The 26,948-nt window shown below is 35.2% G+C and overlaps 1 protein-coding gene across 5 annotated transcripts in view; it reads left to right on the top strand.

Annotated features, from left to right (window-relative positions):
* The window catches only part of EPHA3 (EPH receptor A3), a 351,064-nt gene that overhangs the window by 271,531 nt on the left and 52,585 nt on the right, over positions 1–26,948 (top strand). For 2 of the 5 annotated variants that reach the window (XR_014822332.1, NM_001195335.1), the window contains 6 exon segments: positions 2,141–2,265; positions 4,756–4,918; positions 11,247–11,349; positions 12,065–12,132; positions 18,121–18,246; positions 22,890–23,075. Coding sequence is in view for 2 of the 5 variants with exons in the window: in NM_001195335.1 (NP_001182264.1) it covers positions 2,141–2,265; positions 4,756–4,918; positions 11,247–11,349; positions 12,065–12,132; positions 18,121–18,246; positions 22,890–23,075 (771 nt within the window). In the remaining 3 variants the exon portion in view is untranslated. 5 annotated transcript variants of the gene reach the window in all.

The following is a 26,948-nucleotide window of genomic DNA, read 5'->3' as shown; positions in this document are numbered from 1 at the left end:
GCACATTATTTTTATACCCATTAAGTTGGAACTTGCTTTTAAATGTTATGTATAATTTAAAGAGTAAAATAACAAGTAATATTTTTATTATATTTGCAAGAATTTCACACTTTAAAAGGTGTGTTTTTTTCACATATTATTCTAGAAAATAATGGATGAAAAATAAAAAAAATATTAATTAAGGGTTATTATATCCATATTAATGAAGGGTAAAATACCATTAGAGGATTACATTGGTATTTTTTTTCTTTTGTTTCTTTGGGCTTTTTGTTCATTTTTAAAATTTTATTGGAGTATAGTGGACTTCCAATGTTGTATTAGTTTTAGGTGTACAGCAGAGTGAATTGGTCACCCACATAGACATAAAGGATATTAATTGTTAATGGGAGCAAAATGTAAATGTGCAAATAAATTTACTTTTTCATCAGACAAGCAACATCTACATTTTTCCTTGGCAAAATATTAAGTAATTATACTCAGGCCATTAAAGTAATAAGGCTTTAATAACTAAAGTTCATAAGAAGATCTTACAAATAATAGAACTAGGAGGATGAAAATTATATTGCAGTAGATCCCTCACTTAGGTGTACACATTCCAAAGTGTCACAAGGCAAACTTAATGAAAGTTCAGTTTTGGGGGGGTTGCTTTTATAAGGGCTGCAACTGTGGCATATTGAAGTTCCCAGGCCAGGGGTTGAATCAGCTACAATTGCTGGTCTACACCACAGCCACAACAATACTGAATCTTAACCAGGTCTGCAGCCGACACCGCAGCTTAGGGCAATGCTTGACCCACTGAGAGAGGCCAGGGATTGAATCTGCCTCTTCATGGATACTAGTTGAATTCATTTCCACCGAGCCACAAAGGGAACTCTGAGGAAAGCTCTATTTTAAAGTGAATAATAAAAATGAAAGTCATTTATAGAGAGGAACAATTTAAATGAGTGTTTGGATGCAAAAGTCAGCAAGTGATAATCACAGAAACGTCAAATAAACATATAGGGAACATCTATTGTTAGTTGTTGTAGGGAATAAAAATATACCAGATTCAAATAGTCCTTGATTTGAGAAAAAGCTATAAAAAATAAGTCTTTTAAGCAATGAAAACAATTCAACAGTTAATGTGCCTAAGAATTATTGATTTTTGTTTGTTTCATGTTTGTAACTTATTTGCTGCATCCCATTAGGGCAGAATGCCACTGAACCACACAGTGAGATATTTCAGTTGGCCAACATACTGAGATTGAGATTTGAAACCAAAAGTGTATTGATAGACAGTATGCATTTTTCTTTTTAATGGAAGGATTTTAAAGTAGGATATCACTTAAAACACATTTAATCTTCTGTTGGAAATGATGGCGACCCTATGATATCTGATCCAGACAGATGGTTTTTGATTCATATTCTATACTTTTGATAATGCCCAGCAAAACATAACAAATATAGTCACCATCCAATATGATACCTGAAAATATATCCAGAAAGTCGTGATTAAAAGAACACTCTTTTCCTCAATGAAATATATACATATAAAGAAATAAAAATGTTAAAGCAGAGATTGCTGTTTCCTGGTACATGGTTTTATTCATGGAAGATTTTTGTCAGATGTCAAGATCTAGTATACTATGTCCTAAATCCTCTCTATTTTACAATACACTAAATATTATTATTACCTATGGATATCGTGGGACTCCTTGAACATAATGGATTCCATTCCTTGTACAGAATTGCATATGAAAATGTTATCAATGAGCTGAAGAATCTGGCATTCAAAACTTTGCAACATTATAGCAAATAGGTAGTCCTGATGTTTTGTTCTTTTTTTAATATATCAAATATATTTCATTGCTTACATTATAGTAGCAGATTGAAAACATCTGCTCACTTGCCACTAGTCCACCAGCAGCTGAAAATCTCAGCTCATTTTCCATAGGCCTGTAGGTACCAGGGCTATAATCCAGCTGCTGAGGCTTGATATGGGGCCAGATTAATACTCAAGAGCCTTTGAAATGGAAATTGTGCTTTCCTGCCAAAGATTAGAACAATGATAGACTCCATTTGCTTGTTCCTTTCTTTACTGCCCTTTGCAACCCAATTAATTTGTCTCATCCCATCATCCCCTCCCATCCTCTCTTTACAGCTCCATCACCTGTCATGACAATTAAGAAAGACCGGACATCCAGAAACAGCATTTCTTTATCCTGGCAAGAACCTGAACACCCTAATGGGATCATATTGGACTATGAGGTCAAATACTACGAAAAGGTGGGGAGATAATGTTAAAGGATTGAGTTGTGTAGCGAAAGAAATTAGCTTCTCATGAGTGTGCTCTTGCAGAAAAACCAACAACACTGCTAGGAAGTGAAAGAGCTCTGTTTGGAACTCTAGTCATGTGATACCTTTGATTTATAGGTGGAGGGGGTTTAGAAATCATTGTGTTGATATCTCCCATGCTGTAGCAGTATGCCATAGCGAGATGAAACTATTAAACTTAAGCCATCTAGTTATGGTGTCCTTCCACATTGAGACCCCTGTTCTCCCAGCTATTGTATAGTGATTCCTTAATCTGTTGATGAACTATTCCTTAGTTCATTGCTGTAGGCATCATTTCCTGACCTTCACACTCACCTGAATTCCATTCAGTACAAATAGGAATATTGAACTGATAACAAAACCATTGTATTATAGAACAGACTTTGTACAAGGACTTTTAGAAGATAGGAGTGGGTGGATAAGTTTGCTTTACATCATAAAATTGTGGTTCAGTAATGTAATTATGAAAAAATACTTACATGATTATTTATAGGTAGAATTTAGGCCATGATGTTTCATCACTCTAAGTACTAATTATTTCCCCCGGGTTATAAATTATGGTGAGGTTTGAAAGCAAGATGTTTTCAAACTTTATCATTAGAGCTGAGTGGTTTTATAGCTACTAATAGAACACACCACATTCGTATAGCTCCTGCAGTTTACAAAGTATTTTAAGGTGAATTAAAAACAAAGTGTGTGTTTATATAGTTCATATTTATAGATCACTTTTGTGTACATTATTTTGAGCTGTCTGATAATCTGATGAAAGTGGGCAAATAGGTTCTTTTATAAACCTCATTGTGCCAAAGTTATAGTATTTAAATGTTATCTTTTAGCTGTCAGTGATCCATTTTGTACTGTCAAATACTGGTTTGATCATGATCTGTTTTCACAAGTGTGACAAGATGGACTGAGCAAATATAAGAATCCATGTTTTATAGATGATACAACAGAATGAAAAGAGAATTAATGATGTAATTAAAATGGATAGCAGCAGCACAGAACACCCAGATTTTAGATCTACAGAGCTGTCTCAAAAATACTACTAATCTACATTCGTATCTTTTACAAACACAAAACATTTTCTCTTATTTTAAATTCTCCCCACTTGGGAGTTCCCATTGTGGCTCAGCAGAAATTAATATGACAAGTATCCATGAGGATGTAGGTTTGATCCCTGGCCTCACTCAGTGGGTTAAGGATCCGGTGTTCAGTGAGCTGTGGTGTAGGTCACAGACATGGCTTGGATCCCATTTTGCTGTGGCTGTGGATGTGGTGTAGGCCAGAAGCTACAGCTCCAATTCGACACCTAGCCTGAGAACCTACATATGCTGCTGGTGTGACCCAGAAAAGACAAAAAATAACAATAATAATTCTCCCCACATCCTTATTTGAAAACAATGTTAAATAGTTCAGGAAAAAAGTGGCTGAATCTACTATTCTCTAAGAATTTTAAACTTGACACATACCTATGTATAATATTATATTTAGTATGCTTCATATAAAATATGTATTTATAGCATTATTCATACATTTAAAAATGATTTTCATGTGTGTGTATTTATATACACATACATACATATATATGTATATATGATGCTTGGAAATACATTGAATGCTTCACTAGAATTTAAGCTCTGCAAGGTCCAGCTTCTTGACTGTTTAGTTCATTCATGATGAGGAACAGAGCCAAGGTCTGGGTATATGCTTAATAAATTTTTTTAACACATTACATAATGATTTCTATCAAATGACTATATTTGGCCCTCTTTATTATTTAATATGCTAACTCAAATGCTATCTGATATATAACCAGCATCTTTAACTAAAAAGTATCTATAATGCACAACTTTTTTTTGTAATTTTCAATTTAGTTTTGAAGATATGCATTGTTCTATATTACCCACTGCATGTCCCACCCCTGGTGAAAGGACATTCCACCATTACTTGAAATTAGGTTACCTATAAAGGGCTCAGCAAATATTAATGTATGTTAGAGGAAAAACACAGTTTTGTGTAAAGCCAATTTTTGTAAACAAGGCTTGACACAAAAAGCCTTTACAATTAATGTGCACTGTGAATCCCCTAATGTACAGTGTGAATCCTTTTGGGAAATATTTCTAGACTTTTATCTGAAGATCTAGATCTCTACTAAACTGCAATGATTTAGATTAAATAGAGTGCAAATATGGTTGATGCTAAGAAAGTTATTAATGTAGACTTATACCTGAAAACTGAACCTTTTTAATTTTACCATATGACCATTAATAGAAATATTTTCTGAGAATCAGTAGGACATTCCTGTTAAGTTTAATTCAAGGGAGTATTCTCTTCTCTGTCAGTTTATCCTTGGAATTAGTCATTCAGCCTTGGCATTGAAGAGAATTTATTTTGACAGCATTAGGAAGATTTGATTTTAACATAATTTTTCTTACCTCAAAGCAGGAACAAGAAACAAGTTATACTATTCTCAGGGCAAGAGGCACGAATGTTACAATCAGTAGCCTCAAGCCTGATACTACATATGTATTCCAAATCCGAGCCCGGACTGCAGCTGGATATGGGACCAACAGCCGCAAATTTGAGTTTGAAACTAGCCCAGACTGTAAGTATTTTTTTCAATATAGTGTATGGGGGAGGGCTGTTACAAAGGTGTCTAATAATTCATTCTCACTCTAAGTTTTAGCTGAATGTGATTGATACATTGAAAATATATTGCTTAGGGGACATTTAACAATTTTGCATAGCATTCGGTTTGTGTACATCTGTATTTTTGTTTTTGTTTCTCTTTTACAAATCAAGTATATTCTAATGCCTGAATGCTTCTGGTCTTCTATTCATCACAAATATCTTTGAGGAATATTATTTAATTGGTCACACTTTAATTTCTAGTACATGTTATTCCAGTTATTCCAGGTTCACTGCGTGATTCAATGAACTACATAAAACAAACTTGCTGATCCATGAGGAACTTAACATTATTTTAATCCCTAACACATTTAATCTTATATCACTTGGATATTAAGAATTTTCTAAAACTTGATTCAAATACCCCACACTCCACTGAAAGGAAACTCAGTAATTTCTTTGGATGGTTCCAATTTGCCATTTCTCCATGGCATCTATATTTCCTATTTTCTAAATCTTGTATTCATTATATAAAATCTCACTTTTATTGACATGGTAATATTTTATGCCAAAATTTCATACCTCATACAAATATTCTGGATTAACAAAAAATTATGAATACTGTTCAATTTAATATGGTAGAGTAACTATTTTATGGCACACTTTCTGTCAAACAATTAGAAATGCTGCTTACAGTAACAAGCTCTACCTTCTACAAGGTATTGAGAATCTTGTGATAGAAATGATCAGCTCACAGCTGAAACATGACAATTCTACTCAAAGAAGATCTGCCATCCTCAAAAACACAGGCCTACACACTTGACCCTCTGGATATCCGGGTTCCACGTGCACAAATCCAACCAACCTTGGATCAAAAATATACAAAAAATTCCAGAAAGCTCCAAAAATCACTTTAATTTGTGGTGGGCCAACAACTATTTACATAGCATTAAGTTGTGTTAGTTATTATAAGTGATCTAGGGATTACTTATAATAACATAGAGATGTTTTAGAGTATATGGCAGGATATATTTAGGTTACATAAAAATACTATAGCATTTTATATACTTGAGCATCCTTGGATTTTGGTATCTGTGGCAGGAGTGGTCCTGGAACAAATTCCCCTTTGACATCAAGGGGGATCCAAGTATCAGATAGGAGACTGTGTTTCAAGATCTCTCCTAATCCTCCTGTCATGGAATAATTATTGAGAAATCACTCTTTGAGGACATTAGAGAAAAAAATGCTGTAAAATGCCCTGAAAGTCAATATGAACAAGATTTGAAACAAGTTTAAAGTTTTAAATGACACAGTAACAAAATATAATCGCAGGAGTTCCCATTGTGGCTCAGCAGTGATGAATCTGACTAGTATCCATGAGGATGCGGCTTTGATTCCTGGCCTTGCTCAGTGGGGTTAAGTATCCCATGTTGCTATGAGCTGTGGTATAGGTCCCAGACACGGCTCGGATCCTGCGCTGCTGTGGCTATGATATAGGCCAGCCGTTTAGCTCCAATTTGACCCCTAGCCTGGGAATTTCCAAATGCTACTGGTGTGGCCCTAAAAAGCAATATATATACACATGCACACACACACACACACACACACACACACACACACACACACACACACACATATAATTGCAATAACATTTGTTGTTCTAAATCTTTTTGTAAATTTTAACTGGTGCAAAGAAAGCTCCTTGATTAGAAATGATTATAGATTGAACTTTTTCAAACTTTTAGTGAGTCTAGAACCTCTAGATTTGGACTACTGATCCAGTGCTGCTATTGCACATTAAAAATATATATATCATGCTAAGTCCCACAGAAAGCATAAAGTGTGTGAGAGTAAAAAAACTTTTCCTAGAACAAAGGCAACATCCACCAAAGCAAGAAGTCTAGATGGTATGAAACAGTGGGTCATGTTTGGGAAAACAGACAGTCCAGCTGTCTGGAAACCCTTAGTAGGCAGAAACTGAATCCAGAGTGTGAGCTTTGTGTCTAAGAAAAGCTGGCACAAGGTAGGAGTTAAGAGAAAGGATCCTGGAGTAAACTGACATGTATAGAATGACCTTGACAAGCCACTTCAATTTTCAATGCCTCAGTTTCCCTACTGGTGATTGGTGAGGATTATTGTGAATACCTCAATAGGGTTGTTATGTTGACTAAATTAATTGTTGTTTTTAATAATGTTTAAAATATTACCTGGAGACTTCCCGTCGTGGCGCAGTGGTTAACAAATCCGACTAGGAACCATGAGGTTGTGGATTCAATCCCTGACCTTGCTCAGTAGATTAAGGATCTGGCATTTCCGTGCGCTGTGGTGTAGGTCGCAGACTCAGCTCGGATTCCGCATTGCTGTGGCTCTGGCGTAGGCCAGCGGCTACAGCTCTGATTAGACCCCTAGCCTGGGAACCTCCATATGCTGTGGGAGCGGCCCTAGAAAAGGCAAAAAGACAAATAAAATAAAACAAAATAAAATAAAATAAAATAAAATAAAAATTACCTGGAAGTAATAGTAATATAATAGGCATCCGTGTGTGTGCTTGTGTATGTGTGTGAACGCTGTGTTTAAATAAATAGTATATAATTTGAACATCCAAGAAATTTCAAGAGCAAAAATATGTGACAAAGCTGAGTTTTGAAATTAGAGGATTCTATTGGATGTTACTATTCAAGAAGACTAGCCTAGGGACAATTCAATCAGCACTCCTAAATGCTTCATATCTCCTTTTCATTGTTCTCAGTGAATGAGTATGCAGCAACTTTAATCTCTTGGACCCTATTATTGGGGGTCATTAAGAAAGCCTGACAAAGTTTAATGAAATCATTACATAGAGAACTTTGTATACCAAAATTAGACATTCACAACTAATTTTGTTGCATATGGAGTAGGTTTGTCAGTTCTTCACCAGGAAAATGAAATAATAAAAATATATAGCATTTAATAAACACTTATTGTATGTGTAACACTGTTCTAAGTGTTCTGCTTGTATTAACTCCTTTAATTCTCACAACAATATATTATGTCACAAAGCACATAGGTAGAAAGCCAGGCAATCTGGCTCAGAAGAATGAGCTCCTCACCAGCATGTTTTAAGGAGAGAGAGGGGATGGAATGTATAGGATGGATAAAAATGGGAAGAGACTGGAAATGGGGAGCAGTTTGCTTTTGAATAAAACATATTCAAAATGAATTTCTAAGTCATGTAATAGATATCAATCTTTGACAGTATGAGACAAAACTATTAGACAACTCTGCAATACACATTTAACCAATATTATTCATTCAGATGTTTGCCGTTTTCAGTAACAAAAATGATCTGATTTGATTATGTGCTTGTAGGTAGTGTTTGGGATTCATAGATATTTAGAGCTAGAGGAAACTTCAGAGAAGTCTAGCTTAATCCTGTCTTTGACAAAAAAGTAAAGAAAGAAATAGAGAATTCTTTTCTCTATTGTGTTTCTCCTCCAGTTTCACTGACTTTTATTTTCTAAACTGGCCAGAACTTACCACTTTTTTTTTTTAGGGCCATACCCACAGCATATGAAGATTCCCAGGCTAGGAGTCCAATTGGAGCTGCAGCCACCGGCCTAGCCACAGCCACAGCAACGCCAAATCAGAGCCAAGTCTGCAACCTATGCCACAACTCAGGGCAACTCCAAATCAACCCACTGAGGAAGGCCGGATCCTTAAGATAGGGGCCAGGAATGGAACCTGCCTCCTCATGGATACTAGTCAGATTTGTTTCTGCTTAGCCACGATGGGAATTCCTAGAACTTGCTCTTCTCTATAAGTTATTACAATATACAAAAAGAAAAACATGAGATAAAGTGATTATTATATGTATATGGAACTGAATTACGAGTGTAAGTTATTTTAAAAACAATTCATAGATCTACAGCCAATGGATAGGGGTGTATCAGTCCAGATCTTCTGGGAAGCAGATAATAAGGTGGAATTACAAGAACTTCAGGGTGGAAGGGATACAGATAAAAGATAAAAGGGGAGGAGCAGAAATGTCCAAGCTGAGCCTCAGTCTGAGATGTAGGTCAGCCATCGATGAAGATGGAGAGAAGGAAGAGAGGTGAGGAGTGGAGCCTCAGAAAGTAATGCAACTCTGAGGGGGCCCCCACTGAAGATTTCCCTTATAGGAGTCCTGCATCAGGCAGAAATGACTTGGCGCCAGTCCTCTTGCAGTGTTTGGTCATTGAGGAGAGCATAGCTGCAGTGGCCCGTGTAGGTGCAGCAGCTGGAGGCTGTCTGCCCACTGCAGGCTTGGCAGTAGAGGGATCCTAGCAGGCACTCCCATGACTGCCATAGTGGTATAAACAATAGTTTTCTGGTAGTAAAGAATAAAGTGCTTGCGACAGTTTATATTATGACTATACCATCCTGTCACACTCTGAGTTCTTTTTTTCAGATGCTTAGGAAACTTCAACAGCTATCTGCCATGTTTCTCTGTTTGCATCATTTATCCCCTGAACTGCATTGTTTTAGGGAAAAGCTTCCAAACGTACATTTTCAGCAGGTTCAAGATGTAATATTGGCTTCTGGAGAGGTGACAGTATAACTAAACCCTCTCTTCTAAGCACTTCTTTTGATACATCACTCACTCATTTGTTTAATCAGCATTTACTGGATCAATAATTGTTAAAGTATGAGTGTATGAAAGGGAATGTTCCAGGAACTGTGTATATTTTAGAAAGTGTAGAAGTTAGAATGCTTATGGATTTTGTTAGCAGATGAGGCTGGCGGGTTAGGCAGAGAACAGATCCTAAGTGGCTTTACATGCATTTTATCCCAAAAGTGATGGCGACCCCTGAAAAACTTTTATGCATGAGAAAGACATAATCAAATCCATGATTTAGAAGGAAAACTCTGGTGGCTAGGTAAAAGATGGAAAAAGCCTGCAAAAAGAGATCAATTGGGAATTTCTAATTGTAATTCAGAAGAAAAATGAAGACAGAAAGTAAAATATTTAAAAGAACATGATGATTAATTGCATAAAGAATGATAAGGAGAGAGAGAGGACAAGATGACTTTATATTTATGGTCTACATCTTTGCTGCTCAAAATGTTGTGGTCTGAAATCAGCAGCATCAGCATCACTGGGAGCTCATAAGATATGTGCAGTCCCAGTTCCCACTCCAGACTGACTAAATCAGAAACCGCTTTTTCCAAGAGATCCCTAAGTAATTTGTATGAGCATTAACTTTAAAGAAGCATTATTAGTTTAAATTAAAGATCATTAAACATTTTCTATAAGGGGCTAGAAAATAAATATTTTAGGGACTTCCAGTTGTGGCTCAGTGGAAATGAGCTCGACTAGTATCCATGAGGATGCAGGTTCTATCCCTGGCCTTGCATAGTGGGTTAAAGATCAAGCATTGCTCTGGCTGTGGTGTAGACTGGCAGCTATAGCTCTATTTGACCCCTAGCCTGGGAACTGGGAACTTAAAGAAAAGAAAAGAAATATTTTAGCCTTTGTGTACATTTCAGTCTCTGTTGCTCCCGCCCAACTTGGCTATTCTAGCATAAAAGTAGCTGTAGACAATACGCAAATGAATGTGGCTGTGTTCCAATGCAATTTGTTATAGACACCAAAATTTGAATTTCATACTTTTCCCATTTCACAAAATCTTCTTTTGATTTTTTTTTACAACCATTAAAATATGTAAATTGTTCTAAGCTTATGGGCTACGCAAAAACTGATGGCAGGCCAGATTTGGCTCCTGGGCTATTTTTGCCAATACCTTGTGTTAGTGAGTGAATGAGTGATGGGCCATTTATCAAAGGAGGAAATACAGGGCCAGGAACAATTTGTTGGTGAAATGTGATGAGGTCCATAGGACAGGTGTTATACAACCTTTAAAATAAATATAGACATTGGAGACTAAACAAGCTTCATGAAAAGGCTTTTATAATTTCATTCTGGGAAAGCTTACCTATTCCCTATATTTCTCTGATAATTTCTGTTTTATCTGCTGAGTGTCTAGCAATGAGTATAGAGAAAACCAGTCCAGCATATTTCACACTGTGGGAACCCAACTAGTGTTGATTGATGCCAATGAAAACAGAGCATTTAATCTTATTAATCAGAAATTTCAAGTAAAATTAGACAAAATATCTATTTTTTTTAACACTAATTGAAGAATTCTCTCTATATTCAATCAGACAGTAAACCCCATTTCAGGTAAAAGCAGAATAAATATGACTTAATTTATCAACTTTTCCACCAAGATATTAGTTATGATGTGTTAGCCTGGTCTTTTCTTATTTTTTTCTCTTCAATCTCACAGCTTTCTCTATCTCCGGGGAGAATAGCCAAGTGGTAATGATCGCCATTTCAGCAGCAGTGGCCATTATTCTCCTCACAGTCGTCACCTACGTTTTGATTGGGAGGTGAGTCCTCAGTCTGTTTTACGACTTACTTTCATTATTGCTTTGCTTGTTCCCCTCAGTTGCCACTAAAATCTGAAGAGGGTGGCCAACAAAGTATTTTAACAAATAAGAATGTCTCCACTTGTAATCCAGATCTTTCTTTTGGTTTCCTTTTCTTTTGATTCTCTATCTTCAGTTCTGAGTTTCCTTTTTTTTTTTTTTTTTTTTTTTTTATGTTAAATTCCCACCCCACTCTCCAACACACACCACTTCTCTTCTCTCTTTTAACCTCACTCCTAGTTTTTAACTTTCTTTTTCCAATTATCCCTTCACTCTTCAAATACACCCCAGATTTCCCTGACACTTTTCTCACCCTGAACACTGGTAACATTGCACAGCACTAATCACTAACAATGGAAACTTTACCCTTCATTCATTCTAACAGCAGTTGTTTTAAAAAAATGCTATAAACACTTCCTAGGGCCATTATAAAAACTGAACTGAAGGGGTCTACACAGTGGGAAGCAGCTCTCCATATCTCCTCATTAGGTAGCTTTCCAGGGTCCCCAGAGAAAGAGGCTTTCTATAGAGGATTTAGAAAATATGAAGTCATTAAACTTTCACTAAAGCATTTAATTGTTTGTGGCAAATGCCTTACTTTTTGTGCTTTGCACATTCTGAACATTGTTTCAAGTATATTTACTTTCTCCATTCTCTTCCTTTGATTCACCTCTAGGTTCTGTGGCTATAACAAGTCAAAACACGGTGCAGATGAAAAAAGACTGCACTTTGGGAATGGACATTGTAAGTTTCTGAACTATTTTTTGGTATTTTTTCCCATTTTAGTTTTAGCAGTTGTTGATTTATAACTGGATAGCTTCCCTCTGACAAGGAGAATTCAAAAGTAGTTTTATGGGAAAATAGAGCAAGTTAAATTTATTTAAAATGGAGAAAGGAATCCATGGCTCTGCAGTAAGTCATTTGGACATGGTCACATTTCAGCATACTTAAGCTAATGTGAAGGGTAACTGGTGGTTTATATTCAAATAATGCACATGATGGGGGGTTCATGCTATAGTCAACTCTGCGTGGCTGAAAGGCAAAGCGTATCTTCAATTTCCTTATTACTAGTCCTTTGCTAAAATCTAAATAGGAGCCTGTTTCCTTTCCTAACTGCCAAATAAATATAAACAACCTCTGTTTATTGAAATGCTTTACTCCATTTTGTCAACCAACCAGGAGAGAGACTTTAGAATAAACTGTTTATTTTGGAGTTACATGATATCCAACTGGTAGGAAAGCCAGCACCCCCGCCCTTATTTTAATACCAACCAATTTAGTCTCTTTTTAATATTCTCTAAAAGAAATACTAGTTTAAGAAACAAAGTGTTTATATCTAATAAAAAGACTTTTTTTTTTTTTTTTTCTGGTGAAACAAATCATTCCAGGTGTTTTGCTTTTCCAAACTATGGCCGAGTTTCTTGTGGCAGTTACTAATCAGTGGCCTTAAAGGGAATAGCATGTTCTCATGGAAATTAGTACAGAGACTATACTCATGCTTATATGCCCTCAAATAATCTCGATGTAACTAATGTAGTCTTGTAAGCATTAAGTTCTTTGGCATTCACTTTTGCCTTCTAAAAATACTTTCAGTGCAACATGATACTTGATATCAGTCATCGGCTTTGCATCTAAAAGTTACAGCTTTAGTTAAACTCAAGTAAAAACTGGAATACATGTTGCTACCATGCATAAATGGATTGGAAAAAAAATGTCTTCCAACATGTAAATTGAAGTAGGATGGACAGAGTGGCAGAGTTTCCAAAGAGCACTGTTGTTTTTTCCATCTCCTTGAAGTCATTATAGAATAATTCACAAAAAGTATCACTTTCCTGATATAATTAGCTCATTCCAGATTAGTTAGGTTCCCAACTCGAAAGTCTTAAGAGGGTGCATGAACAAATTACAGGATGTTTATCTAGCTTTTTCTTCATGACCCCACATAATACTGAGTCACAATCAGGATGCATAAATTAGAGCGGTTACATTCCTGTGGATTAAATCACTCTTAATCTGAGTTGGACACTGGATGTAAATTTTGTCTTTGGAGTGAGACCATATTGATTTGGTTCTTAATATGGGAATTATAAATCTCATGGACTTGGAGCATTGATAAATTTTCTTTTTGCCAATTGCAAGCATGTTTCTCCATCACTCCAATCTACTTTAGCTGTAGGATTTTATGGTGGAATTTGTTGAAATTTTAATTTTCTTCAAATGCACAATATCCTTATGATAGCCAAACAACAAAGAAATGTGTTTTATCCTAGCTGCAAGGGCATAAAGTAACTTATATGCATGTCATAAACTTTCTGCGTCTTAATGCTGCAGCTGGTTTATTTCAGACCATTTATTTGGTATTACTTTGAAAAGCTCTACCTATGAACTATTCCCTCCAGCCTTGTTACAAATCCTATAATATTGCTTCAAAAGGAAAGAAATGTGTTTCACCTCCTAAGATCCTGTCCCCTTGCCCTTTTGGCTGGGCCTTTTTACTTTTTTGCTATCCTTAGGGCAACTCATGCTGGTAAAATGGCAATGTAAATTACTGTGTTTGCACAGAACGAGCTGTAAAGTAGTGCAGCTTAACACGTGTGCATGTGTTTATTATCTGGTTTTCTTGACACAGCCCAGTTACTCTGTGTGTTGCCCTTAATTATTGGTGTGAAGGGATTATGTGCCTTGCATCCTGAATCACCTGATTCCTGGGACCTCTGGGGATGGCAGTTAAAATTCAGCAGCCAAAGCTCCCACAGTGAACAGGCCATTTTTCTAGGAGATGTGTGTGTGTGTTTATATTTGCACTGTTTCCCTAAATGTCATGTGGATAGAAAAGCAATTTGCTTGATTTTAATCAATCACAATGAATTTGATTGATTTTATTTAGGAATGACTATTTAATTTTTAAGTTATTTAGTAATACATATACTCTCTAGGGCTGACAGGTATGGAAGGTTAACTCTAAAGCAGACTTTCAAGGCTATTTAAAGCCAGTACTTATTTAAAATGGTTAGAAATTCTTCCTAACAATTTGTTTTATAATCTCCTTTGAAAATTTCTTTTTTAAAATTTAAGTATAGTTGATCTTTTGCATTATTATATTAGTTTTAGATATATAACAATGTGATTCAGGATTTTTATAGATTATACACCCTTAAAAGTTATTACAAGGTAATGGCTATATTTCTCTGTGCTATACAATAATATATCCTTGTTGCTTATCTATTTTATATATTGTAATTTGTATCTCTTAATCCAATACTCCTGTTTTGCTAGTAAGTCTCTCTCAAATTGATTTCCTTAAGTTCAGCAAGGTAAAACATTTGTAATTGTTTATCAGAAAACAAAATTATTTTCATCTCATTTTTTAAGTTTTTTTTTTCTTGAAAAGGAGTACTAGACTTTCTTACATTACTATTTCTTGACCTTACTATGACTAGGGGAAAATCAAAACCGGATGATCACATATTCTAGCCTCCATTTGATATGTCTTTGTTAAACTGTAACCAAAATGACCAAACAAAAACATTCTGAGACTTAACTTCTTAACATCTTTTAGTAAGTCTCTAGTTAGTTACTTTTACTGTTTTTCTTACCCCAAAGCAAGAAAAGTATGATAGCTTTCTTTAATCTCTTTGCTTGTTTTAAGGGTAAAGTGTTTCAGTATTGATATTGTAGAAATAGTTTTAGTGTAAAAATAAATTCTGGTAGACCACTGTACTAAAGAGTGACTGTTTTTATAGGAAGCAGTAATGTTTATAATGACAGCAGAAGCAAGCAAACTGTTGTGTGAGCTTCAAAGAAATGGGCATTTCTCAGCCCAAATGCTATCTCTGGGAAACCTCAATGACATTTATATTTGTGAATAAACATTCTTAACATGAAAATACTAATAATGGCAACAATCATCACTATCACTTACTAGGCATGAACTGCATAACAGGCACTACATAACTTGAACTGCAAGTTTTCCAGAGTCTTCTTTCTCTGATGCCTAGCAAATTCTTTGTGCTTCACTATTCAAAATAGAACTAAAGGAGTTTTCATTTCAAAAGCTATTCCACTCAGTTTGTCCAAGGAAGGGCAAAAATCTCCCCATTTCTATGGATGTTGACTCCCTAATATGGGTATCATCTCTGATTACCTACACTCTGCCTCTGGATGGCTCTGCCTCTGGATGGAGAATGGTGGCTTTTTTGCAGTGTCTGGGTCAACACAAGGCAGAGGTAGAAGAAGCATTACCTGTCCTTTGCTAAATGCCCCATTTTTTGCCTCACCACCCATTCCTATTCTGTCTCAAAATCATTTGAAGAAGTAACTGAGGAAAATAGAGTCTTTACCTCCCATCTCCCCAGCCACAATTTCTTTATAATCCATTTATTCTTATGCCTATTCTTTACTCAAAAACTTTATGGAAACTTCACAGGAACATAAATTATTATGTCATATAACATGGCATTCATGAAGCTGTCCTGCAGATCTTATCCCAAACTCTGAAACTTGGACTCATTGCCCAAATGTCCATTGTGCTGAAGGTTCTCCAGAAAAATTGCTGTTGTAATAGTCTCTATACCTGTTTCTTAAAACTACAAAACTGGCTCAGAGAAATCTTTGGTAATCCCAGAATGTTAAGCTGCAATTTTTGCCAATAAGATTCTTCTATTAAAAAGTGTTATCAGAAAAGACAATATCTGATTTTATTTGTTTTGTTTAGGATTCAAAAAACCCTTCAATAATATAATGTGAAAAATGAAAAAAATGCATCACCATTAAGCATCCATGTCCCTTGCTAAAATAATTTTACCAGTATTTTTTTTGCCAATGTTACCAAAATTAAAATCGAAATCAGAAGTTCCCATCATGGTTCAGTGGGAAAAAATCTGACCAGCATTCATGAGGACACGGGTTTGATCCCTGACCTTGCTCAATGGGTTAAGGATCCGGCGTTGGGGTGAGCTGTGGTGTAAGTTGCAGACATGGCTCGGATCTGGCGCTGCTGTGGCTGTGGTGTAGGCCAGCAGCTACAGCTCCGATTCAACTCCTAGCCTAGGAACTTCCATATGCCGCAGTTGCGGCCCTAAAAAGCAAAACAAACAAACAAAAAACCCCAAAATAAAATAGAAATCAATAATATTATATTGTGGGGGTTAAATTACAATGTCCCTTAATGTTAGAGCATGTTTATGTAATTTAAATAGATTTGAGGTTCCCTCTTTAAAATTTTAGTTTTCTTTCAGAGAAAGTTTCTTGAACATTCCAGGTGTTTCTAACATGAATCGTTTTTTTTCCAAATGATAGGTATGTCATTAATGTTAAATCAAATTCAAAATGATTTTCCTATAATTTTATCTGTGCTATTTTAATTACAGAACAGCATGAAAAAAATTTCATCTTCAAAATAATTAAATAAGTACACTGTGAAGAAAGTTTATATATATATAATAAGCTATGAATGCGGCTTATGTTTGGAATGTAGCTCCTTAGGAGCATTATTAAGCTTACAGAGAATACTTATATTGCCTTTAACTATGTTGAAAAGTGACCAAATAAGATTTCAGTTAATTGGTACTAGATTAGTACATACATACAACACCTATATTATATATACATACACTCATAGCTTAAGGTAGGTCTGTAATTGCAGTGAGGAGTTTTTATTGTGACTGTCAATAAAAAGCACTTTCAGAAAAGCAGTGTCAGAAAAAGACATGCCCTTTTATATTCTAATTAATTTACCTATAATTACAGCAGCTATCCCACCTTATGAAAGTATTTCACAAACTTTCATTTATTGTCAGAGGATGTACTATAATAGATATTTGGTTACTGCACTGTTTGTAGAATCATAAATGAGTCATAGTGTGACAGCATTCACTCTCTGCTGCTACTGATAGTAATTACTGTGCCTACCCAATTCTGAACCATTTTTCTCTCAAGATTCCCCTCTTTGCTTATCCACTTCAATGCAATAGTTTGCATCTATTAACCCCAGACTCCCAGTCCATCCCACTCCCTCCCCCTCGCCCTTGGCAAGCACAAGTCTGTTCTCCAAGTCCATGCATTTCTTTTCTGTGGAAAGGTTCATTTGTGCCGTATATTAGATTCCAAATATGTGATATCATATGGTATTTGTCTTTCTCTTTCTGATTTATTTCACTTAGTATGAGAGTCTCTAGTTCTATCCATGTTGTTGCAAATGGCATTATTTTGTTCTTTTTTATGGCTGAGTAGTATTCCATTGTGTATGTATACCACATCTTCTTAATCCATTCATCTGTCGATGTACATTTAGGTTGTTTCAATGTCTCCGCTATTGTGAATAGTGCTGCAATGAAAGTATGGGTGCATGTATCTTTCTCAAGGAAAGTTTTGTCCAGATATATTCCAAGGAGTGGGATTTCTGGGTAATATGGTGGAAAAAATAAAAATCATTTAAAAAAAAGAGAAAAAAAAAGATTCCCCTCCTCAAATATTCATTTTCCTTCTAGTGTTTTTGCAGAGAAAGTTCATTGTGGTACCTCTTTGGCTCATTATGGAGAACTTCTTTTCTTAAATCATTCAACTCTTAGAATCCAACCTCTTTGTCTGCCAATTTCTGTGAATAAACTGAAGGTTGATGCAGTTTAATGTCATGGAAATTTTTTTTTTAACCAGTAAGTTATCATAAAATTTGTTCAGTACAGCTTTTGTAAATCTAGCTACAATAATGTCTTTCTTCCTTTCCTTAAACAGTAAAACTTCCAGGTCTTAGGACTTATGTTGATCCACACACATATGAAGACCCTACCCAAGCAGTTCATGAGTTTGCTAAGGAATTGGATGCCACCAACATATCCATTGATAAAGTTGTTGGAGCAGGTAACCGCCATTATAATGCCACTGCCGACCTAGTATGTTAATTACAACTCTGAATAAATATGCTGCCTGAGATGGCTGGCTCAGGTTCTCAGGTCTAGGTATATTGCTATAAAAGGGGACATTTTCTGATTTCATGATGAAAGGCAGGCAGTAAATAAATAAAGGAGTATTTAATGGAATGTAATGATTTCAAAGGTGCCAGACTTATGGACTCACAGACCATAGCCAGCTTTTTATTTATTGAATTTCAGAGGCAGCAGCCGTAGCAGCTCAATCTTCCCATGGCTATGCTGATCATGTGTCACAAAGTCTATTTGGCTAAATGGGGATAACAGGATGAAAGTATGTCTTTAAATTAGCCCACAAAGTGAAAATTTTAAATTGTAGAAAAAAGTAATTTTAGAATCTTAAGAATTAAAAAAATAGACAACACCATAAAATTTTAAATGACATGTTTTATATGAATTCCATCACAAGTATTTTGAGGGAATAATTTAAATGACATGAAGTGCTCCATACTTGTCTGTAACTTTATATAGTCTTAAATTATTTGTGCTAAAACTTTTTTTCATATAGACATATTTTTGTTCTAATTATTAATTTTCTCAATCATAAATTCATTAACATATACCTATGCAGTGATTATTAATAACATTGTGTATTTTAAAAAATTATAAATATGAAAAAGTATTTTATACAATTATACATAAGCATGTGGATATTCTTAGCATTTGCAGTATTCATTTAAATAAAACTACTACTCAAAAGTAGAAATAAACAATACTGTACAATAATTTTACACAATCATCCCATTCTTCAATATTATTCTAAAAACAAACACAAACTAGTTATGTCCATGTGGAAAATAGAGTGAAAGACTGAAAAATGAACTCTTTGAATTATGCGTACCACATCAGATTACACTTTCTGCAAGTGCTATGTAAATGACAGATGCTTTTTCACAAATGTGCATGTAATTTTCTCTGTTTCTTTTTCTATGTGCCAAAGCATTATTTAGAACTCAAGTAGTATTTACTATTCAAGCAGGATAATCTGAGTAATTCATATATTATCTAAATAAAATGATAGTTTACTAAATGTTCTCTAATTTTCTTAATGTTGTTGCCTCTTCAAACTCACACGTGCAGGTAATAGGAAAGTATGACACAGGCAATTCATAAAGGAAAGTAGTACATGTACCTCTCTTTTTACAATCTAAGATTTAAGAATATACACATTCACTGTACATCTATGTTAGTTCAACTAAAATAAATCCAGATGTATATATCGATCACTCTCTTTCAGTTGTATGGTTCTGCTTGGCCAACTGCTCAATGCTGCAGAGGGTATTAGTCATGCAGGTTTTAATGTTGCCCCACAAGAGTGCACTGTTCCCCAGCATGGAAGCTGCAGTAGCATATGCAGCCTAGGACTTTACACTCAACTGGAGAATGTAATGAGAAGAAGAAAACCCACTTACAGTCGGCCAAGGTCCAAAAGGCCAGACACACATATTATGACTTTGAAATCTAGGGCCCTCTGCATTAGTAAAAGTTTATATATACAGACGTTACTGACAAAGCCAGATATCTAGAGCTAGTGGTGTGAAATGAAACATCCTCATTAAAAATGGCATCTGATCAATGAGATAAAGGAAAAGGCCATCTGTACTGAATCACTTAACAACCCCTGATGCTCATTAAATATCAGGACAAATTCTCTTTTTCCTTTCTCTCTTCAAACATATTTGTAAAAAATTAGATATATGCCCCATTTTCAGGGTTTTGCAGCCAGTGTTCTCATTTGCCACACTAAAGGCTATAAAACTCTGCCTATTTTGTTTGCAAATACATTTATCTTCAAGGTTGGTTATGCTTCTCCTGGAAGATTTCAATCTTATATATACACCCAGTTCTAGTCCATCTTCATTAGCCTTTAAATGACCTGTCATTACCAAGATAGAATATGAAATCAAGATTTTGAAAGATATCAAATTTTTAACATTTTATTTTGTAAAATTTGAAATACATACAAAAATAGATGAGCTTGCATAATAGTATAATGAACCTATATGTATCCATTTCTACAACTTCAGTTACAGTCCAATAACAATCCACCCTTCTTTCATTTATACTCTTACCCAATTCCTATATCCTTTCTAATTTTTAAAAAATAATGTCCAAAAAAATAATAATAATTAATTTCTATTCTGTGCTAGACGTTCACATGGTATTAATTTTATTAACCTTTTAAGCTGGTATTATTCTCTCCATTTCTCCAGACGGGGAAATAAAATTCCTCATGAAATGTTATGGATTTTCCTCATAAAATTTGAAAGGGCCATGGTCACAGTTACTAATTAGGAAATCAAAATTTGAATCTTGTATTTTCCCAATTTCAAAGACTAGGCTAAACCCTAATGATCACAATAGCTGCTTCTAAGATATTTTTGAGGATTACTTGAGATAATTCATACATAGTGCTTAGCTTACACAATAGCTTTGTTCAATATGTATTTTTATTATTCTTCTCTTATTAAAAGAGTGGAAGGAGAATGGGCTTTGAGGCTAGAGCAGAGGGTCATTCTACTTAAACACAAGTACATGTTTTCCTTTGGTTTAAATGAAATTAATGTGAGTAAGAAATTATATTTTGAGCAATTGTGCACTGTGTACCTTAAATCAGTGTACTGAAATACAGTGCTCCTATTCTCCTAAAAGCATACTTTATTTCAAAGGGCAAATAAAAGCTGCTGCATTTAATGAATTTTTAAAAATCAAGTATGTCTTCTCAAATGATCTTCTTGTAGCTGTGCTTGTATTTAGAAATGACAGGACCTAAATTTTCTTTCTTATAGGCAGAAAGTTAATTGACTAAGATCGTGCTTGATGAGGAGATCAGGCACTGTGTTTGCCTAGTCTTTGTTAATTTTTCCAACTCTGTTCCTTTAAGAGGAGTTTATAAAGAGAATTGAATTATTTGACATTTCTATGTCTTGTATAAAGTATGTGGACCATTTCTAGTATTTATTGAGTAAAATAATTGCATTTCTAAATGTTGTGATTTTTAAATACTAGCTTTATTGAAACACCATTTTCTGAACTTAGAAGGTAGATAACATGTTCATTTATCCAGCTATCCCACTGAGAACAAAGGAAAAAACATTAATTGGTTTACTTGAAATTCAAACTCTTCCCCTTGATCTCCCTAGAAAGGTATTTTCACAACATGCTTACCTTCACAAATACTAGTCCAATATGACATTAACCTTGTCATCACCACCATCTCTTTTTACATTAATATAGAATTTGACATTTTAAGAAGCACTTTTATATTTATTCTTCAATTTGATCTAAATCTTAAGAATTAGATAAATAATTTATCCTTCTGAAGGTTCGTCTGAACTCAGAGAGGAAATAGTGACTAATACTTACATGTCAATTACTGTGTATCTGGCACTATTCTACATGCTTTACAAACATTAATTCCTTTAACTGCACACACACAAAAAATCTTATGTAATATACATAATTGGTGTCCCTATGTGAGAGATAAGGGGACAAAGATAAAAGAGAGGTTAAGAAAGTCACTCAAAATCACACAAAGAATGAATGACAGAGGCAGAATTAGACCCTAGACAGTCCAGCTCCAGAATCCATGCTCTGTCTCATAGTTCTGTACTGTCTGCCTTGTAAACTGGCAAGTGATTTGTCACTTAAGAATAAATGGTCATGACATCCAAATTTAAAACATGATCCATTACACCATATTGACTCATGATAATGGAAGAACTTTTTTCAGAAAATGAAAATTCATTATGGATGCCTCCTTATGTTTTATCCAAACTTAATGTTTACACAAAGTGGAGTTCTCTGGAGATGTTCTGATAACCATGCATAAAGAAAGAAACCATAACTCTTGCTTATGGATTCTAATTATGATTTACTTTGCATCATAACTTCTCCTCCTAATGCTCACACATATATAATGTTATATTCTTTTTTTTTTTTTTTGGTCTTTTTAGGGCTGCACCTGTGCCATATGTAGGTTTCCAGGCTAGGGGTCAAATTGGAGCTCTAGCTGCTGGCCTACGTCATAGGCACAGCAACGTGGGATCCGAGCCACATTTGTGACATCCACCACAGTTCAGGGCAATGCCAAAGTCTTAACCCAATGAGCAAGTCCAGGGATTGAATCTGTGTCCTCATGGATGCTAGTCAGATTTGTTTCCTCTGAGCCACAAAGGGAACTCTGACATATTCTTCTTTTGATGTAAAAAAGATCGCTGAGGCATTACCGTTGTGGCTCAGAGGGTTAGGGACCTGACATAGTCGCCTTGAAGATACGGGTTTGATCCTTGGCCTCACTCAGTGCATTAAGGGTCCAGTGTTGCTGCAAGATGCCGCATAGTTCACACTTGCAGCCGGGATCTGGTGTTGCTTGTGCTGTGTCCGAGCTTGGCAGCTGCAGCTCTGACTTCAACTTCTAAATAACACCCTAAATTCTAAATAACACCCTAGCTGCAGATATTACTATTATTGAATGGAATTATTGAGAGAAAAGTTTGTCTCTATTGATGATTTATTTTTTATAATGTAATACCTTACCTTTTCTTGTTGTTTTGTTTTTCTGCATTCTAACAGGTGAATTTGGAGAGGTCTGCAGTGGTCGCTTAAAACTTCCTTCAAAAAAAGAGATTTCAGTGGCTATCAAGACCCTGAAAGTGGGCTACACAGAAAAGCAGAGGAGAGACTTCTTAGGAGAAGCAAGCATTATGGGGCAATTTGACCATCCCAATATCATTCGACTGGAGGGAGTTGTTACTAAAAGTAAGTCGCAAGACTGATTCTGTGTATGTTAAGCAGAAGTTGTATAAACCTAAAGTCAATAATTTAAGAATTTTGGTCTTTTTTTCATAAGTACCTGTTAGTCCTGAGGCCCACCCTATCCCCCCAAAAAGACATTTTAACATGTATTTCTTTGATAAGAGATCAAAAATATTTAAATAACATTATATTGACAGTGCTATTCTAGATCTTCAAAGACTTAAAAAATTTAGAAGTTAAACATTAGACTGTATTAAGACATGCTGATTAAAAAAATTAGTTAAGTTGGAGTTTCCGTCGCGGCTCAGTGGTTAACAAACCTGACTGGAATCCATGAGGATGCTGGTTTGATCCCTGGCCTTGCTCAGTGGGTTAGGGATCCCATGTTGCAGTGAGCTGTGGTGTAGGTTGCAGACACGGCTCAGATCTGGCATTTCTGTGGTTGTTGCGTAGGCAGGCAGCTACACCTTAGATTCAACCCCTAGCCTGGGAACCTCCATATGCCACGAGTGCGGCCCTCAAAAGACAAAAAAAAAAAAAAAGGTTAAGTGTTGTGTAGAATTTTCTGTTACATAGAGTAGCAAGGAAAAACAACAATTCAGTTTTGACAGAAATTTCTGGGAACTCCCAGCTAGCTGCCTTTTCTTTTATTGTTCACCGGCTTCATTTAAGCTTCCAAATCTTTACCCCCTTTGGCTTTAGGAGAATTATGGGACTTTTGGGAGTGCTTCTGAGCTGTAAAGATTGGGATCACATTAGACCCCATCCCTTGTCTCAGCTCTCTGTGGATTTCCAATAATGCTGATCTACAGTCCCAGATGGATTCTTCACTGCTCTGGGGAAGCTCTGGCTCACAGCCTGATAGAGACCTAAACTTATTTCCAAGATGATTTCTCCAGTCAGGCTCAAAAGGCAGATATGTGATTTTTGGCTCCAATCCCAATGAAAACCTCTTGAGAATGCTCTGAGATTTTTTTTTTTCTTTCTCAAGAGTTTGGAGCACAGGATGAAGAATAAGCTAAATTGGCAGCAAACCTCTTAGAGTGAAAGACAGCATATGGCAGAGAATTTGGCATCCTTTAGGGGGTATTTTACTGGCACCGCATTTACATATTCTATTGTTACCAACAGACATTACACATTATATTTTTCACAATGATATTTTTCTTTAATGTTACATGGAACACTTTCCAAATGGTGCTAATACCTATTCTCATTTTAGTGTGACTAAAAAGACAATTCCTTACTCACAAGAGCATGGTATAATTGAAATACACTTTGATTTCCTTTAGAGTTGTTTAATATAATAAGTGAGGGTAAGAACTTGACAATGTAGAACTTAACTGTAAAAAACTGTAAGTCCACTTTGTCTTCAAAGAACCATATTTTCCCTCTATACTCCTAAAAATTAGGCCACATTAGTAGTAACAGTAAAATATTTTCTGATGAAAAATGTCTTGTTTAATTTTTTTAAATTAATGATAAAAACATTTAGTAGGGAGTTCCCATTGTGGTTCAGCAGGTTATGAACCCAGTTAGTATCCCATGAGGATGTGGGTTTGATCCCTGGCTTCACTCGGTGGGTTGAGGATCCAGCGTAGCCAGTGAGCTGTGGTGTGGGTGGCATATACAACTTGGATCCTGAGTTTCTGTGGCTGTGGTATAAGCTGCAGCTGGGATTTGACACCTAGCCTGGGAACTTCAGTATGCCACAGGTATGGCCCTAAAAAGAAAAACTGAAACAAACAAAAAAACTGAAAAACAAAACCAAAAAACCCCACAATACTTAGTAGTACTAAGGATTGGAAAAAATCTATGGTGTATTTGTTCCTTTAGGGCAAGACCATATCTATAGACTATCCTACCTAATATCCTTAGAATTATAAAATCATTTTTCACAGAGGTTTTAAAAGTCAATTAACCATTTATTTTCCTCCATATCATTCTTACCAAGTGGTTGTCCTTCAGATCTTGAGCCCCATTGGGAAAGGAAACTCATTTGTACTTATGTACCCATTCTTCCTTTAATTCTCAATTTTCAAAAGTTCTCTTTTTTGAGTTGTTATATGCCAAACATTGTTTTACAAATTTTGCTTATACTTATGATTATGCTGTGGATTAGATATGATAATTTTACATTTGAGCAAACAATAATGGTAGATGAAGTATAAGTCTCTTAACAAGTAGAAAGTTCTAAAGCTGACATTGGGAATTCAGTCTGTTACTTTCACCTCTGTTCTTGGCCTTGGACGAAACGTGGTTTTTTTTTAATTCTTGTATTCTACTTATTCTTTTATATCTTGATATTTTTTTCTCCCTAATAATTTGATTATCCATCAAGCTATAAAATTTTCTGGAGGTAATTAATAAGCCTGTTAAGACAAAATGTAAGACAAAACCTAAGACAAAATGTAAACTCTCATAAAGGCAAGAAACCATGCTGTTTGATAATCAGTGACTAAATAGAACCTGGATCAAGGTAGGGACTTCATTTACCAACATTAATGAATAAAAGATTGATCCATGGGTGTATTGATTGATTGAATGAATGTATGAAGAAAATAACAGTGCCTTCTACCAATATGTCTTCAATGTCAGTTCATTAAACTGAATGCATGTTTCAAAGAAGTGCAGTTGTGTAACTGGTAGTAGCTTCACTCAGGGAGTGATGGAGAAAATGCACTTTAGCCTGGGTAGAATTAGCACCTAACTTCTCCAACACCCACAAATAAGAATAAATAAGACATAAATGACTATCAAACTAAATAGCTGTTTAGATTGAGGTTTACTGATGGTCTCCTATATTTTATAAAACTTGTGTTGATTTTTTCTGTTTCCAGTGTTTTAAAAAAACTTGTTTTATTTTGCTAGCTGTTTTCTATAAATTCATTTAAATAAAATAAAATTAAACCATCATTATTGTGGCAGATTTTTCTTAGATATAAAACTGGAATAATCAAATATGAATTATGATCATTTGACAAAGAAATTCGTAAAACAAACCCAAGACCAAAATGCAGGGGAAAATGTGTTAAAAATAACCTTTGAAAGTTGCAGGTATTATACATTAAACATCTTATTCAAGTTTGAGTCTCTAACATTCTAATATGAATTACAACTGCCTTATTCTTAGAGTCAAAGTTCTAAATTTGATATCTCTCCCTAGTCAAATAAGCATGTAAGAGACTGCCAAATCTGACTGTATAAATCCCAGTCATCTCATACAGTGCAAACATAATAGAGGAGCAGACCTAGAATTAGATTTTGAACTCTTTTAGTGGCATATTTAAAATCTCTAAGTCTAGCACCCTATATATCTGAGAGGAAATAGAAATGTCTTAGAATAAAGTTAGTATTTTGCATTTAACATGTAAGCAGGCAATACTGTCACCAAAAGAAGTTATTTACTCCACTTCTCTTATTATCTTTGTTTCCTGAGGCTATATGACTGCTAAAATAATCTACCTGCAAAGTTCAGACACACATACACAGACCCACATGCATGCATACAACTAGAGTTGTGAGAAACAGAGCTTATAATTTAATGAACAAACTATTTAAGGAAGAAAATGCATATTGGTATCTGGATTAAGAATCAGAGGTTCATGGTGGTTTTGATTTGCACTTCTCTAATAATCAGTGATGTTGAGCATTGTTTCAAGTACTTGTTGGCCATCTGTCTATCTTCCTTGGAAAAATGTCTATTCAGGTTCTTTGCCCATCTTTCAATTGGGTTGTCGGCTTTTTTGCTGTTTGAGTTATGTAAGTTTGTATATTTTAGAGATTAGGCCCAGAAAGACAAATACCATATGATACCATTTATATCTGGAATCTAATATATGGCACAAAGGAACTTTTCCACAGAAAAGAAAATCA

The sequence above is a fragment of the Sus scrofa genome, chromosome 13 (assembly GCF_054392235.1).
Source record: "Sus scrofa isolate SSC_HxYL_T2T_F1_AM1 chromosome 13, Sscrofa_HxYL_maternal_Yorkshire_Landrace_v2.0, whole genome shotgun sequence".
NCBI lineage: Eukaryota > Metazoa > Chordata > Mammalia > Artiodactyla > Suidae > Sus > Sus scrofa.
This window is presented reverse-complemented; position numbering and strand designations above follow the sequence as displayed.